A 16,874-nucleotide genomic window follows, 5' to 3' on the forward strand; every position below is an offset into this window, starting at 1 on the left:
GCGTGGTTACTAAAGCAAGTAAATTCTACCCCAAAGGTTTATAGGCCTTTTTGTCTCGCATCTTTTATTTTTGTTATTAAAAAAAAATAAAGCATGACTAATGTACTTCAAGACTTGAACTAAATGAAGCGGTGCCTGGCACGCAGGCGCTAGCTGATAGGCTGCTGGTGGTGGGCAGCAGACTGTTTTTCCGTGTGGACGAGGCCTGTCCTTACTGTGTGTCCAGAGTAGCATCCACCCTCAGTGGACGGGAGGCCTCTCTTTGCACTCCTCTGATGTGCATACACTGTGCAGGTATACGAGAAGCAGCTCTTCACCTGAGCTGTCACCTGGGCAGGTCCCGTGTGTCCGGCAGCCTTGCTGCCATGGCACACTGTCCTCGGAACAGTCAGGACTCGACACGGTTCATTCTGCTGTGTGACACCCCCCCCCCCCAGTCAGCCTCGCTGTTGTGTGCAGTGTGTGCGTGCGTGATTCCCTCATCATCACTCTGCCAGTGTCTTGGGTCTTCCTTCGGGAATGACTTCTGTCTCCCGGAAGTAGCTTCTTTAGGCGTCCTTTAGGGAAGATCTTTGTTGCTCCCCAAGAACCGCTTCCCTTCACCCTCATTCCTGAAAGGAGGTTTTGCCTTTTGTAGTTTGAGGTCCATAGGTCTTTCTCTCAGCCTTTGAAGCCGTGGTTGTTTCTTTTCTTTTTTTTTTTTTTTTCTTTTTGACAGGCAGAGTGGACAGTGAGAGAGACAGAGAGAAAAGTCTTCCTTTTTGCCATTGGTTCACCCTCCAATGGCCGCTGCAGCCGGCGCACCACGCTGATCTGAAGGCAGGAGCCAGGTGCTTCTCCTGGTCTCCCATGAGGGTGCAGGGCCCAAGCACTTGGGCCATCGTCCACTGCCCTCCTGGGCCACAGCAGAGAGCTGGCCTGGAAGAGGAGCAACCGGGACAGAGTCTGGCACCCCGACCGGGACTAGAACCCGGTGTGCCGGCGCTGCAGGCGGAGGATTAGCCTAGTGAGCCGTGGTGCCCGCCCCGTGGTGGGTTTTGATGTCTGGGGATGCTAATGAGAAGCAGGCTGTCAGTCTAACAATTGTTCCCTTTCAGGATTTTTTCTCTTGTCTGCTTTTAAGATCATCTCCTTGCCTTTAGTTGTCTGTGCCATTACTCTAGTGTCTCTATGTGTGGATTCATTTTTATTTATCATTTTGGGGTTTCTTATGCTTCCTTCCTTTCAGTTGTAGACAATTCTTAGTCATTATCTAGTTGAAAATCTGTCCGGGCCGGCGCTGTGGCCGCAGCGGGTTAATGCCCTGGCCTGAAGCGCCAGCATCCCATGTAGGCACGGGTTCTAGTCCTGGCTGCTCCTCTTCCAATCCAGCTCTCTGCCATGGCCTGGGTAAGCAGTAGAAGATGGCCCAAATCCTTGGGTCCCTGCATCCACGTGAGAGCCCCAGAAGAAGCTCCTGGCTCCTGGCTTCGGCTCATCTCAGCTCCAGCCATTGTGGCCAACTGGGGAGTGAACCAGTGAATGGAAGACCTCTCTCTCTCTCTCTCTCTCTCTCTCTCTCTCTCTGTCTGTCTCTACCTCTCTCTGTAACTCTGTCTTTCAAATAAATAAAATAAATCTTAAAAAAAAAAGAAAGAAAATCTGTCTTTGCTCCGTCTGGAACTCAAGCTAGGTATGCGTTAGAGCCTGTGTGCTCTCCCTTCTGTGCCGCTCACCCCGTGTCCCATTTTCCTCCTCTCTGCTGTGTTCTGCGTGACTCCTCAGGTCAGCCTTCCAGGTCACAAGGTCTCTCTTGAGCTCTTCTGATTTCTCATTTACATGTCTGTTGACTTTTGAATGTTTAGAAATTTTTGTTTTCAAATTTGCTTGATGAGTTTTAGTACTTCTCACTGTCTCCTCCTTTACTCTGTAGACATTTTCAGCGTGCAGCTTCTACATTATTTATCTGGTAGATTTCCAGGCATATCAGATGTTTAATTCAGCTTATTTTTCTGTCTCTTGCTTATGATAAATTTCTTTTATTGTGAGTGAATATTTTGCTGGTTTTTTTTTTTTTTTTTTTTAAGATTTATTGATTTGAAAGGCAGAGCTACAGATAGAGAAGGAGAGGAAGAGACAGTTCTTCCATCGGTTCGTTCAGTCCCCATATGGCTACATTGGCTGGAGCTGTCCCAATCTGAATCCAGGAGCCTGGAGCTTCCTCTGGGTGTTCCATGTGGGTGCAGGGGTCCAAGCACTTGGGCCATCCTCCTGCTTTCCCAGGTGCATCAGCAGGGAGCTGGATTGGAAGTGGAACAGCAGGAGCTTGAACCGGTGCCCAAATGGGATGCTTTACATGCTATACCACGACGCCGGCCCTGGTCTTGGTTTTTAGAAGTCCCATCAGGAGCCTGGGTGGAACAGTCTGCCTCCTTAGAAGATCCTGCCAGGCATGGATACGCGCTACCAACCGGAAGCTAGGTGGGCTCTCGTGGCCCTGTAGGTGGTGTAAATCCAATCCTGAAGTTGTCAGCGGGCAGGTTTGGGATCATAGCTGCTGTTCCTCACCCTGAATCGGTCCCAAGCAGGCAAGTTTCCCAGGGTAGCCCTGGTGAGGGGGTGCGGGGTGGGGGGGACACATCGTTTGCCCTAACTTAGTTTCCACAGAGAGTTTATAGCTCCACCTGGGCCCAACTTCATGCAGACGTCTTAATTTTGTTGTTCCACTTGGAGCCACTGTCCTGTCTCCCAGTTGTCTTGGCTCCTAACATTGGCAGGTGTCCCCAGACATCCCTGGCTCGAACACTGTCTTCCCTTTAAGGTCTCAAAAATCAATGGTCCTGTGCATTTCCCTGATTCTGTGGCAGTTGAGCAGAATGTGTGCAGGACTGTTTGATCGTAGACTGAATTTTATGCAGCGTTTTCAGTGTTCATAAGTAGAAGGGTTTTGCAGATATTTAGTCCACCGTGGAGTCAGTGATGGGATCATAGGACAAGAAGCAGTTTGTTTGTTCTGAAATTTCAATATCATGAAGAGATCATTGTGTCTTGAATAGAATGAAGCAGTTCCTTTGGACAAGCCGACAGCACAATCCCAATCTAGGAGTGGAGAATATTGTGAAGCAGTAAAATGTATGAGTATTTGCTGGGCTCTAGGCTAGGCTAAGCTCTGGGTTTGCGTGGCATCATGTACCAGTCAGTTAGTTAGAGAAGGACAGCACGGGCTGGGCCTTGAGTGCTGGGATTTGGCCCCGGGGAACTTAGAGCCCAAGTCTCAGAGTGTGTTTTATGTGCAGTGCAGTGCTTGGCAATGGTGCTGCCCCAGAGCCTCACCCAACCTGGGGGGCAGTTTCCTTAGCCACCCTCCTGCTCCCCAGTGTCCAAGAACCATAGGTCTGGGAAAGAGCAGGAGGAAGACAATGCATGGTTCACAGTGTCCCTGTGCACAACAAAGTGCATAGACGGTGAATCCCTTCACTGACATAAAAGAATGGGCTCTGCCGTGGGGAAGGGGACACACAATATGCTCGAGTGACTGGAAGAGAAGAGAGCACAGGCCAGGTGGCTTTCACCTCTCAAAATCAGCTTCCGGGGCCAGCACTGAAGCATAGTGGGTAGAGACGCCGCCTGCAGCGCTGGTATCCCATATGTGCGCCAGTTCGAGTCCCAGCTGCTCCACTTCCGATTCAGCTCTCTGCTATGGCCTGGGAAAGCAGTAGAGGATGGCCCAAGTCCTTGGGCCCCTGCACCCATGTGGGAGACCTGGAGGAGGCTCCTGGCTCCCGGCTTCGGATGGGCACAGCTCTGGATGTTTGCAGTCATCTGGGGAGTGAACCAGAGATGGAAGACCCCTCCCTCCCTCCCTCCCTCCCTCCCTCCCTCCCTCTCTCTCTCTCTCTCTCTCTCTCTCTCTCTGCCTCTGCCTCTGCCTCTGCCTCTGCCTCTCTGTAACTCTGCCTTCCAAATAAATAAACAAATAAATAAATCTTTTTTATTTAAAAAAGACTCTTATAAATAAAAAAAGATTCAGCTTCTCCACATTTGTACCTCCAGGAGACACGTTCAGGCACACTTGTGCTTTGATAGAAATTGGAAACCTATATGTGGTGTCTTCAAGAAATTCATGGAAAGTTCACATTATGAGAAAACTGTTTAGTTTCAAAAAGTTTTTGTACCAAGATAAACTGATCTTTCGTGCTCATTTTATGAGACAGAAACAGAGATAGAGCTCATCCAATGGCTCACTCCCCCAATGCCCACAATGGCCAGGGCTGGGCTGTCAAAGCGTGGAGCCTGGAATGCAACTCAGCTCTCCCCTGAGCCAGCACCTGTTGCCTCCCAGGGTGCACATCTTCAGGAAGCTGGAGTCAGGAGGTGGATCTGAGAATCAGCCCGAGGTCCCCCCATGGGGGTGTGAGCATCTTGAGCACTAGGCCAGACACCCCCCTCGAAGCCTGTCTTTTAATTCCGTTTTCTCATGAACTCTCTGAAGTTCCTTCATCTGCGGTAGCGAGGAAGGTGCATTACTGAATGTGGGAAGAGCAAGCAGGTCGTCTTTGTCTAAGAATTTCAGCGCAGGCTCACTTCTGCGGCTGGGATCTGTTACTCGGCTCCAGTCCCGGACAGCAGCTCCTAACCTTATCCTACCTTTGTCACTTCACTTTTCAAAATGTGGGCAGACAAATATTCTTTAATTCACAGAGCTTTTCAAATGCTAGCGTCTCATAAGGGAGGTCGGTGAGCATTCCTGACAACTTGGGAAGGCAGAGCTGGGCTTCTGAGGAGGTGACCCAGACACTTGGTGGTGGCAGCTGTTGGCTTAATGCTTTGGACACTTTAGTAGGAAGAAGACGTACTGCTTTGATAACTTAAAGCAAGCACAGAATGGAGTTCCCTCCTGGTTCATCAGAACATGACCGAGAGTTCAGAGCCACACAGCCCTGTCAGTGTCTCCGTAGTGCGTTCTGTGAGGACGTGGTTCCAGGTCACCATGAGGGCTCTGTCAGTCCTGGGTTTAGGAAGAGTTTGCACCGCTGAACCCCCTTCTTCCTGGGTGAAGGAGGAGTGGCTCGCCCTGCGCCCACCCTGCCGTAGGACAATGGGCCTCTGCCTGCTCGTGCCAGTGGTTTTCTGGAAAGCCAGGCGCACACATCTTAATGGCCCAGGTCACACCTGCCCCGGGGCAGTTGCTGATGCTTCCCAGATGTTGGGCTTGTGGCCACTGCCTCCCTCCTGACTCTTTGCTGCTGCCCCTGCTGCTTAAGACACCAGCTGCTGGGACACGGCCTGAGATGGGCTGCTGGGTCTCCTCAGAGAGGCAGGACAGCTGGCGGCCAGGCACCAGCTGGAGGGGAGGCGGACTCTGGGCTGGCAGCAGGCTGCGGCTTCGGTGTCATTCCACAGTCCCCGTTCATTCCAGCGCCCGGTGCAGGAAGGTGATGAATACGTGTTTGTTGACTGGCTGCTGAATGAATTACAGCATTATTTATTCCTTCTAAAACATGAGAAAGAACCCAAATATCTGTCAATATGGACTGATGTATCCAGAGACATCCCAGGCAGCCCTGACAAAGAGCAAGATGTGTGTTGGTACTGACAGATGGGAAAACAGGTTATAAAACAACCTTGTTCGTCAAAAAATAAATGAAAGTATGCACACACAGAGGACAGACACAGGCCCTCCCAGGTATTCGGCACACATACCCACCTGTCAGAATTGGTTGTAAGAGAGGGATGGATGTCACAGAGGACCACCACTTTCCATGTTGTGTAATTCTGTGATGTTAGAATTTTTCACAAACTACATTATATTTGAAACCAACAAAAACAAAAGAATCTTAAACAGATTTCAAAGAAATCAGAATGTTGACCAAATTGAAAGTTTAGATTCTAAGACTAGCCTCTATGGATCATTGTAAGAACTCCTAGGAAAGGGAAGAACTTTGTGCTCTTGTGTGTTCTTCTACCTGGTACCTTCTAGGTCTCCTGGCAGCCAAAAAGAAAGGGAAAGGGTTGGTGACAGCGACCACACACCACACTTCTTCCGTTCCCCTTTCCACAACACAGATCTGTCTGCACGTGGTTTAGCTGTTTTGGAAAATTCTTCAAGAAACATCTAATGCCTGTGAAAATGTGCTTTGTAATCAGTGTGTAAGCTTTTCCTTAATACACACCTGGCTTCTAAGAAAAGAAATCCCTAACCACAGCCACCCATGCCGTTCGTGGTCAGTCATGCAGGCCGTCCTCTAAGGTGTTGGCTCTGGGCACCTCTTTCCTTCCTTGCAGCATCCCAGTTCACTCTGAGAGTGAGTCAAGTAGCTGTAGGCTGAGACTCACCCAACCAGGGCAATAAAGAGAAAAATTAGTCTAATGCATGGTCTTAACAAGAGGAGAGTGTGAGCATGAATAATTAATCTCGCTAGTCTGTGGCAATCAGATAAAATGAAGTCCCATTTGCTCAACCTTATTAAAAGAGAGAGAGAGCGCAGGCGGGCGGGAGGAGCAGTAAAGGTCGTTAAGGGACTTGAACCAGGGAAAGAGCCGCCTTGGAGATGGGAATGTGTTTTCTAGTCTCTGTGGTCTTTAACTAAACCGAATGCGAGAGGTGATCTTCAGATGGCTCCGGCTTGGTGAATTATTAACCATTTCAGAAGACTCAGGACAAGGAACTTTAAAGTCTTTCTGATGAATCTGCAGAAAGTCTTTCCAGCCAGGGATTCCATCCCTAAGTCCCTCAGAAGGGACGCAGACGTGTGCACTGCTTGAGGGTCAGGGTGCGGTGTTCATGGTCACCGTGGACGTGCTGCTGCTGTGAGGCCTGCTCTCCTGAAATCGAAACGCTCAGCACTGAGTGATGATGAGCAGGTGCAGCATATGACTGGTACAGTAGATCAGGAGGCTGCTGTTAATTTTTTCTACTTCCAGGACCCAATTTTATGTAATTTTTATGTTACATACTCAAAATAGATATTATTTCTAAATTATACTTGGAATAATTTATTCTTTGATATTTTAGAATTGTTGAAGTTTTCTGAGTTAGAATCTCATTTTCAGCTACATCTGTTCTTTCTAATCTTTCTGGCTTAAGACATTTTAAATTTTGAAATTGCTCTTTCGGATGCTATCAGCAATAGTTAGTTAATAGTCTGGTATGTTTTTGCCATCCTTGTTTGAAATATGCGTTAGCAGTGAGGTTGGTAGCTTTCAAGGCAGAGACTGCTGAATTTATTGTTAACTTTCAATACCAAAATAAAAAGCCACATGCTGGTAAGTGGTAACTCTGCGTGCTAACGAGAGAGAAAGCCAGTCGCCTCCATGTGTGTTGAAAGGGGATTTCTCTCTCTCTCTCTTTTTTTTTTTTTTTTTTTTTTGACAGGCAGAGTGGACAGTGAGAGAGAAAGAGACAGACAAATGTCTGCCTTTGCCGTTGGTTCACCCTCCAGTGGCCGCTGCGGCCGGCGCGCTGCGGCCATTGCACCGCACTGATCCGAAGGCAGGAGCCAGGTGCTTCTCCTGGTCTCCCATTGGGTGCAGGGCCCAAGCACTTGGGCCATCCTCCACTGCCTTCCCAGGCCACAGCAGAGAGCTGGCCTGGAAGAGGAGCAACCAGGACAGATTCCGGCGCCCCGACTGGGACTAGAACCCGGTGTGCCGGCACTGCAGGCAGAGGATTAGCCTAGTGAGCCATGGCGCCGGCCAGGGGATTTCTCTAACACAGGCACATTCACACTTCTGAGTGCAGTGATTAAGATGAGCACTTTAACCACATGATCAACAGGATAGATTTGTGTGTGGGTGGGTGGGTGGGTGGGTGTGAACAAGGAGGCTTTGGCAGTGTGAATTCTGGGACAAGGACTGTATCCTGAGCACCTACAACAGTGATCCACAGCAGGCAGTTAATGCTAACTGAATGAAATTGAAGCGAATGAGATTTTTTATTTTAGTTAAGACCTAAGGAGTCTTTCTGAAGATCATCCTAATCATCCTTGTAGTCGCTCCTTTAGCTGGAGAAAAGGAATGGGAGTGTTCTCGAGCGCAAGGGTTCCTTCTTGTTGCCTTTTACACCGTGTGGAGCAGAGCACATGGAGAGGGACTGAAGGGAGAAGTGTTTGGGAAGGACTCCTCTGAGGGTTAACTCTACAAACTCCGTCTCCCTGGATCCTTGTACCTTCTGTGGTCTAAGTACAGGAAGATAGATCATGCCACGTGGCCTGCAAGCCGCCCGATTCCTTGTTGGCTCTTCCGTTAAGTCCAGATCAGAAGCAGGCAATGAATGACCTGTAGGATTCCTAAGTTCCCCATCCAGCGTGTTCCTTCAGATCCTGTGAGTTTCTTTGCACCTTGGCCTGAGGAACTCTGAATTTTCTCTGCTTTTTCTCCATTTCCTTTTGTCATTCTAGTTGTCACACACCCATGCCATTAAGAACTAGCTGCAGGCAGGATGTTGCGTTTGATGGGGCTCGGCCCCAGGGCGGTGGTGAGAAGGGAGTGTGTGGATTGTGCACCCACGTGTTTCTCTCCCGCTGCTAGATCCTGGTGTACAGCCTGGAAGCAGAACGCTGCCTCTCGAAGCTGGGAAATGCCCTCGGCGACTTCACGTGCGTCAACCTCCGGGACAGCCCTCCCAGCCTCATGGTCAGCGGCAACATGGACAGGAGGTAGGTCTGAGTCGGAAAGACAATGCTTGTTTAATTGTCCACTGCTCATGTTCCTGGTTCTCGCTGTCCAGCTCTGCCTTCCTGAGGCCAGCCCTGACCCCATCGACACTCTGGACTTGGAGAAGAGTGTCTCACGTTAGGAATCGTTGGATGTGGCGCCTCCCTGCTTCGTTTGCGAAGCCCCCTGGGAAGGGCTTCTTGGGAGCCAATCGGTGGTCACAGTTGGTGGAAGGCCCAGGGAGGCCACTTGGAATATCTCTGTCCCCCTGCTGCAAAATCGGCTTGGCGTTTAAAAGCTCACTTTCTAATATTGAAAACAATAACCTAAGGGATGAATCATGTTCCGCAAAATAGGCCTGCCTGCCAAATGATGTCAGGAGTGTGTTTCAGAACACCATGGCGTCCCTCTGGAGTGGGGGAAGAGCGGCTCCGTGCGAGCAGATTCCAGTTTCTATTTAGCTGATTAGCAGGCTTCTCTTGAACGCCCTGGCTCAGGGAGTTGGATTTTCCCTGTGCAGAATCTGGTGCCAGCCACGGACGCTCCAGGACCCATCAGCACGAAAGGATTAAGTGTTTGAAAAGACCCGCAGTTTCCAAATTTTAGGTTTCTCCTCCTCACCACCCCCTCTCCGCCTTGCCTTTTCCTTTTCTTTTGGCTTTTTTTTTTTCTTTTTCCTGGCAGTTATCTGCTGTGTCTGATCCAGTGCCCTGAAGAGAGGTAGTGTGGCTGGAGGCCAGGGTCTGCCGGCGCCCGCTCCCCTGGGCCCGGCCCCGGGCTGCAGGTGGTGGCTGCTCGGTGGTGGGTATCACATCATGAGGCGGGAACTCCTCTGTGCCAAATCCCAGAGCGTGGTCCTGCCAGCGCAGCAGCTTGCAAAAACAATTATTTTATCAAATAATATTTTCAACTCCTGACCTTTACCCCTCTATCTACCCACCCCCCACTTAGTACGGCAAGATAATAAGAGCACGCTTTGGTGGGGGGAAAGAAAGCCCTAGGATGATTGAGCCACTGCTGCCTGCAGACTGTGTGTGTGTGTCCAGGCAGTTTCTCTCTTAAAATAGTGACACCTGATCCATGCCCCGCTCCGCGTGTCTCAGTAGGGGGCTCAGTGTGTGGGTTTCAGTTTGCAGACGGCCTAGTGGGCTGCCGGCTCATCTGACAGGATCTCTACATGCGGAGTCCACTGCGGAGTGTCTTGTTTTCCTGGAGAGCAAATGTAGAGGCCTCTCGGGACAGCCAAATGGAAAAGTTGGGGATTGCAGGTTGTGCCTCAGGGTTTGTTTGCAGCGTAAGCACTTAGGTGTTCAACCACAGGTAGGCTCGTGGGAACCAAAGCTGTGTTCTAGAGAAGACCCCCTGCCTCTCTCTGCGTGCTGCATCACACAGCCCTGTCGGCTCCAGACACAGAAGCACATGTCACGGCCACTGTCGGCTCCTGGCCATGCTGTCAGGAGAGCTGTATACAGGATCTTCAAAAAGGCCGTAGACTGCAATTAAAAGATGTTTACGTTGGTGCAAAATGTTTCTGAAATCCATGTATACAAGGAGTCTTCAACAGGTCATGGGAAATACATTTTATGAAAAAAGATGGATTTCAAAAAACAGCACCAAAATAAACTTATTTTATATAACTCCATTTTTCTGTGACCTTTTTGGTATACACTTGTGCCCTCAGCAAAGCTGACTTCTCCCTCTGGAGCAGCCACTGCCGGAGGAGCCGAAGGCCCTGTGTACAAGGCCTCTGCGGGCCGTGCGGACTCCCCGTGTGGCCAGGAAGCCAGCCATGCAGTTCCTGTAAACCCTCTATCTCTAGATGAAGAGGGGACCAGTGACAATGCTGGGGGTGGCATTTACTCAGAGCTGGCCCTGGCGCCACACATGAGCTCTGTGACCACTGCAGGCTGGACGGCCAGCCCGAGAGGGTAAGAACACGCCCCTGAGGCAGCAGGCTACGTCTGCTGTTGTTGTTTTTTCTTTTTTTTAATCAAAATTACACATCTGGAAAAACGAAGGAGTGAAGAATCTAGACTTCTACATGTGGAGAAGTCTTGTCTTTTTTCCCCCAAAGGCTTAATAGCTGTGAGTGCAGTCTCCTTAGAGATGCACACCAGGCCTGTACAGCTCAGATTTTATTTCATGAATGGGAGTGAGGGGTCAAGTCCTGTGAGGAGAACTGTGTCCTTGGCTGTCACTTAGTGACTGATGCAATTTTTAAAAAACTCTGGAACCTCCCTAGTTTATTTAAAAAACTTAATTTCCACTGCATTCTCTTGGTACTTTATAAATAACTTGAGAATGAAATGGACTCTGAAGATACATAAAACTATCCAGCTAAGATAGAAATAAAGTAACTTTTCATGAAGGTAGGAAAATCAGTTTGAGTAGTTTGCAGACATGGGTGGAATTTTGTGAGGAGTTTTATTGGGAGGGGATGGACAGACTTAAATTAAAAATGAAGAAATACCTAGCCTGTTACTCTTTCCAGAAAAAAGGCAGCGTAAAAGTGATGAAGAAAAAGGGAATGGCTGGGACGGAAACTGAGCATTGTCAGCTGTGTCTGTCCCTGCTGGGAAGGAGGCTCTCCAGGGAGGGGCGCCGGGCAGTTTGTCCATGTGGCTCCTGGGCTTTGTCCCTTATTGCCAAGTCTTCTGAGTGCTGTCAGAGGACAGAAGCACAGCAGGTGTCGGGGCTGGGGGGAGCCTCTGCTCTGTCCAGTGCTGTGTTTGCACCGATTAAGACACGGTTGTTTTGTGAACGTTGTCACATCTTTGAAATCAGGACATGCCTGTTATAATGCCATCATAAAATTGCCAGCATTTTAAATGATACATAAAATGCTGGTCCTTACAATCAATGGTGTTTTCAATTAAACAGAAGTATGTGTTTGTTCACTGAAGTCAAACGTTGAGTTAGCAACTTAGGAATTAAGATGTTTGTAAGGAACTTGAACTTGAATGAGTTACCAAGAAAAAGTCTGCAGGGAAATCACTGTTTTTGTTTTGTTAAAACTGGAATTGATTGAATTTAGAATCTGCAGATTCACACCTTCCACCACACCTGGGGAACTCTGGCCACGTCTCCTTGCTGTGCATTCCCGGCACACTCTGGTCTCCTGGGGCCTCCCTGTTGGCAGCGTCAGGCCTTTCGATACTGGCCATGAGGTCACTGTGTCCCGACCATTCTTCCTGTTCTTCAGAACGCACGCTTCCCGCTGGTCGCACTTCAGCCTCACGACTGTCCCCTCCGCCGTCTCCATCCTGGCTACTGAACCCGTCCAGTGAGGTTTTTCTTTCAGGTTTTATATTTTTGGGTTCAACATTTCCATTCAGTCGTTCTGTTTTGTTTCTTGTAGCTTTTGGTTTCTCTGCTCAGGATGTCACTCTTCCGGCTCGGTTTATCTTTACCTTGTGGAATGTAGTTACAGTAGATACTTTAAAGCCCTGGAGGATTCCCAAAATCTGGGCTACTTTAGGGTTGGATCACATTTCCTGTTTTGTTTTTGGTTGTCAAGTAATGTTCTGTCGTGTCCTGGACACTGAAATGTGACGATGTGTTGACTTCAGACCCTGTTTTTATGGTCTTCCAAAGTTTGAAAGTTGATTTTTTTTTTTTTTTTTTTTAATTTTTACACAGATGTCGCCCTGGTTAGGTTCAGATGTCAAATTCTGCCTTGCCTTGGGTGATGACTCCCGTATCAGTTCTCTTTGCAGAGCCTTTCTGTGCTGTTTTTTTCTGTGTACATACGTATGCCACCCGGGGTAGTAGGAGACTGGGCACTGGTTACATCCGTGTTCTCAAGGCCTCTGCTGGGCCTCTTTGGCTGCATCCTGCACAGCTCAGGGAGAAGCCTGGGGTTCCTGCCCAGTGCTAGGGGTCTCCTCCTTCAGGTTTTTCCTTTCTTTCTCAACCGCTGTGCTTTCCAGCCTTCAGGAAGGGGATCTTCTCCCTGGCCCTTTGGTCAGGAAGGGGGGGTCCTGCTGTTGTTGTGACTTCCTGCACCACCACATGGTTCTGCTCTTGAAGCTCTTGCTCAGGGCCAGGCTGCAAGAGGGAAAGGGGGAAATGAGAAACCCCTCCCCTGTGCAGTACTTCCCTGGTTTGAGCCTCGTTCCTAATCCACCAGCTTGGGCTCGTCAGGTATATGGTTTTTGTCTCTTGTCCATAGGTTTTGGTGATGGTCAGAAGGAAGAGGCAGTAGTGGGCTTACTCTGTCCAGTCCACCGGTCCACTCCCCAAATGGCCGCAACAGCCAGAGCCAGGAGCTTTCTCCAGGTATCCATGCAGGTGGAGGGGCCCGAGCACCTGGCCCATCCTCTCCTGCCTTCCCAGGCCTTAACAGAGAGCAGGATCGGAAGAGGAGCAGCTGGGACTCAACTGGCGCCCATATGGGATGCCGGCACTGCAGGCGGCGGCCATACCTGCTATGCCACAGCGCCGGTCCCTCTTGCTTCTTTTAAATGATTGGAATGAAAGCCAGTCAGCAGCGCAGGGCTATGGTCAATGAAGTCCCTTCCTGTTCTGTGGTTCTCAGTCTTCTCATCTGTGACCTGCTTGCTGTCAACAATGAAATGGGGCTCAAGACTGGAGAAGCCCAGCCGTTTTCTGGTAGGAGCTGGTGCTGCAGGCAGATGCCATCTGTTCCTGGGGTGCTCACAAATCCCCCAGCTTCCCAGCTGCCTCCTGCCCCCCATGTGCTAAGTTGTATTTGTAAGAGCCTTATTGAGCTGGAATTCACTTACTGTATAGTCCATCCACTTAAGCTGAACAAGTCAGTGTTCTAAGTGTACACAGTTGTGCAGCCATCACCAGTCAATTTTAGAACATTTCCATCAGTGCAGAGAGAAAACCCACACCCACGAACAGTCACTCACCCTTTCCTCCAACCCCTCTGACACTAAGCAGCCACTAACCTACTTCCTCTATGCATTTGCCTGTCCTGAACAATCCATATAAACAAGACGACAGATGACTTTAAACAGTTTCAGGTGGGGCTGACGCTGTGGCGTAGTGGGTAAAGCCACCACCTGCAGTGCCAACATCCCATATGGATGCTGGTTCGAGTCGCAGCTGCTCCATCTCTGATCCAGCTCTCTGCTATGGCCTGGGAAAGCAGCAGAAGATGGCCCAAGTCTTTGGGAGACCCAGAGGAAGCTCCTGGCTACTGGCTTCAGATCGGCACAGCTCCGGCCAATGCAGTCAACTGGGGAGTGAACCTCAGATGGAAGACCTCTCTCTCTCTCTCTCTGCCTCTCTCTGCCTCTCTCTCTCTCTGCCTCTCCGCCTCTGTGTAACTCTGACTTTAAATAAATAAATATTTTTTAAAAAAGTTTCAGGGTAAACCTGTGTCATAGCATATACCAGTACTTCATTCCTTTTGATGACTAAGTAATACTCCATCGCATGGTAAAGACCACTGGTCAGTTATCCAGTCACTAGTTAATGGACATTTGAGTGGTTTCTACCTTTTGGCTATCATGGATAAGTTGTTATTGTTCATTCGTACATTTTGTGTAGATGTTAGGTTTTTAATTCTTTTGGGTATATATACTTGAGAGTAGAATTGCTGGCTTATGTGGTAAGTTCGTTAGGAATTACCAGTCTTCCTAAGTGGCTGCACAGTTTTTCAGTCCTCCCGGCATAATGTATGTATGAGTATTTCAGTTTCTGCACGTCCTCACCACCGCTTACTGTAGTCTCTGAGAGTAGTCATCCTAATGGGAAGTGGTACCTCATTGAGATTGTGCTTTGCATTCTTCGATAGCTCATGGTGTTTAGCCTCTTTTCCAGTGTCTGTTGCCCAACTGTTCATCTTCTGTGGAAGATGTCCAAATTCTCAGCCCATTTTTAATTGGGGTGTCTTCACTGTTGAGTTGTTAGTTTATATATTAGTTAATTTATTTTCCAGATACAAGTCTCTTATCAGATAAGATTTGCAAATATTTTCTCCCATTCTGTGGGTTCCTTTCCACTTTTTTTTTTAAGGATTCATTTATTTATTTTAAAGAGTTACAGAAAGAGAAGGGGAGAGACAGCAAAGAAGAGATGGAGAGAGAGAGCGCGCACGCGCGCACGCTTCCATCCGCTGATTCACCCCTCCCCCTTCAGATGGCCACATTGGCCAGAGCTAGTCCAGGCTGAAGCCAAGAGCTGCTTCTGGGTCTCCCATGTGGGTGGTAGGGGCCCAGGCATTTGGGCCATCCTCTGCTGCTTTTCCCAGGTCATTACCAGGGAGCTAGCTCAGAAGTGGAGCAGCTGGGACTTGAACTGGCACCGTATGGGATGCTGGATCGCAGGCAGCGGCTTAACCCACTGTGCCTCAGGCCAGCCCCTCTACTTTTTTTTTTTTTTTTTTCTTTATTTGAAAGGCAGAATTTATAAAGAGAGAAAAGGAGAGACAGATCTTCTGTCTGCTGATTCACTCCCCAGAATGGCCACAACAGTCAGAGTTGGGCTGTTCCAAAGCCAATAGCTTCTTCCAGGTCTCCCACATGTATGGTAGGAGCCCAAGGATTTGGGCCATCTTCCACTGCTTTCCCAGGCATATTCTGAGGGATCTGGATTGGAAGTGGAGCAGCTGAGACTCAAACCAGTGTCTATGTGAGATACCAGTGTCACAGGCGGCAGCTTCATCTGCTACACCATAGTACCATTGCCACCACAACCTCCCTTCCCCCTCCACTTTCTTAATATTCTTTGAAGTACAAAAATTTTAAATTTTGATGAAAGTTCAACTCACCTACTATGTTATTAGTGTACCTAAGAAGCCATTTTTAAAGATTGATTTGAGAGGCTGGCACTTTGGCATAGCAGGTAAAGCCGCCACCTGCAGTGTCAGCATCCCATATGGACACCGGTTCGAATTCCGGCTGCTCCACTTCCAATCCAGCTCTCTGCTATGGCCTGGGAAAAGCAGTAGAAGATGGCCCAAGTCCTTGGGCCCCTGTACCTGCGTGGGAGACCCAGAAGAAGCTTCTGGCTTCGGATCAGCGCAGCTCCAGCTGTTGCAGCCAACTGGGGAGTGAACTGGCAGATGGAAAACCTCTCTCTCTCTCTGCCTCTCCTTCTCTCCCTGTGTAACTCTGACTTTCAAATGAATAAGTAAATCTTTAAACCTAAAAAAAAAAAAAGACTAATTTGAGAGGCAGAGTTACTTTTTAAAGATTTCTTTCTTTATTCGAGAGGCAGAATTAGAGACCGAAAAAGGGGTCTTTCATCTATTGGTTCACTCCCCAAATGCCTGCAATGACTGGAGCCGGGACAATCTGAAGCCAGGAGCCAGAAGCATCTTCCACTCTCCCATGCAGGGACCCAAGCTCTTGGGCCATCTTCTATTGCTTTCCCAAGCCATTAGCAGGGAGTTGGATTGGAAGTGGAGCAGCTGGTCTTATACTTGCTCTCATATGGGATGCCAGTGCTGCAGACAGAGGCTTAACCTACTACACCACAACTGGCCCTAAGAAGCCATTTTCTTTTTCTTTTTCTTTCTTTCTTTTTTTTTTTTTTTTTTAAGATTTATTTATTTGAAAGAGTTACAGAGAAGAGAGACAGAGAAAGGGAAGTCTTCCATCCGCTGGTTCACCCCACTGGCTGCAATGGCAGGAGCTGCACCAATCCAAAGCTAGGAACCAGGAGCTTCTTCTGGGTCTCCCATGCTGGTGCAGGAGCCCAAGGACGTGGGCCGTCTTCTGCTTTCCCAGGCCACAGCAGAGAGCTGGATCGGAGGTGGAGTAGCCCATATGCGATGCCGGCACTGCAGGCAGCGCCTGCGCCTGACCCCAAGAAGCCATTTTCTAACCCAGGACCACAGTGAGTTGTGTAATTTGGGCCTCTACACTGAAGTCTGTGATGCATTAGGAGTTTGTTTTTATATGCCATATAAGGTAGGGGTCCACCTTTATTTTTTTGCACATGGATGTCCATTGTCCCAGCACTATCTGTTGGAAAGACCTTTCCCCATTGAGTTGTCTTGATGCCGTAGTTGAAAGTCACGTGACCATAAATCCGAGGACTTGTTCTCTCAGCTCTAGTCCGTCAATCTGTATATCTATGTTTTGCCAGTACCATGTTGTCTTCAGTACTTACAGCTTTTTAAGATTTCTCACACCCTTTTACTCAATAACATACAGTAAGCTTCAAACATCAGGCAAGTTTAACTGTATCATTGTACATGAAAGTAAAAAAAATTGCTTTGTTTAGTATGGTTATATGAAATATTTGAATGGTTTAAATGTCAA

General features: G+C 48.7%; 1 protein-coding gene across 4 annotated transcripts in view; it reads left to right on the forward strand.

Moving 5' to 3' along the window:
* The window catches only part of FBXW8 (F-box and WD repeat domain containing 8), a 123,835-nt gene that overhangs the window by 99,058 nt on the left and 7,903 nt on the right, over positions 1-16,874 (forward strand). For all 4 annotated transcript variants that reach the window (XM_062182002.1, XM_062182003.1, XM_062182004.1 and 1 more), the window contains exon 8: positions 8,509-8,636. In XM_062182002.1, the coding sequence (XP_062037986.1) occupies positions 8,509-8,636 (128 nt within the window). The remainder of the gene's footprint in view (positions 1-8,508; positions 8,637-16,874) is intronic.

This window comes from Lepus europaeus, chromosome 23 (genome assembly GCF_033115175.1).
Source record: "Lepus europaeus isolate LE1 chromosome 23, mLepTim1.pri, whole genome shotgun sequence".
Classification (NCBI taxonomy): Eukaryota; Metazoa; Chordata; class Mammalia; order Lagomorpha; family Leporidae; genus Lepus; species Lepus europaeus.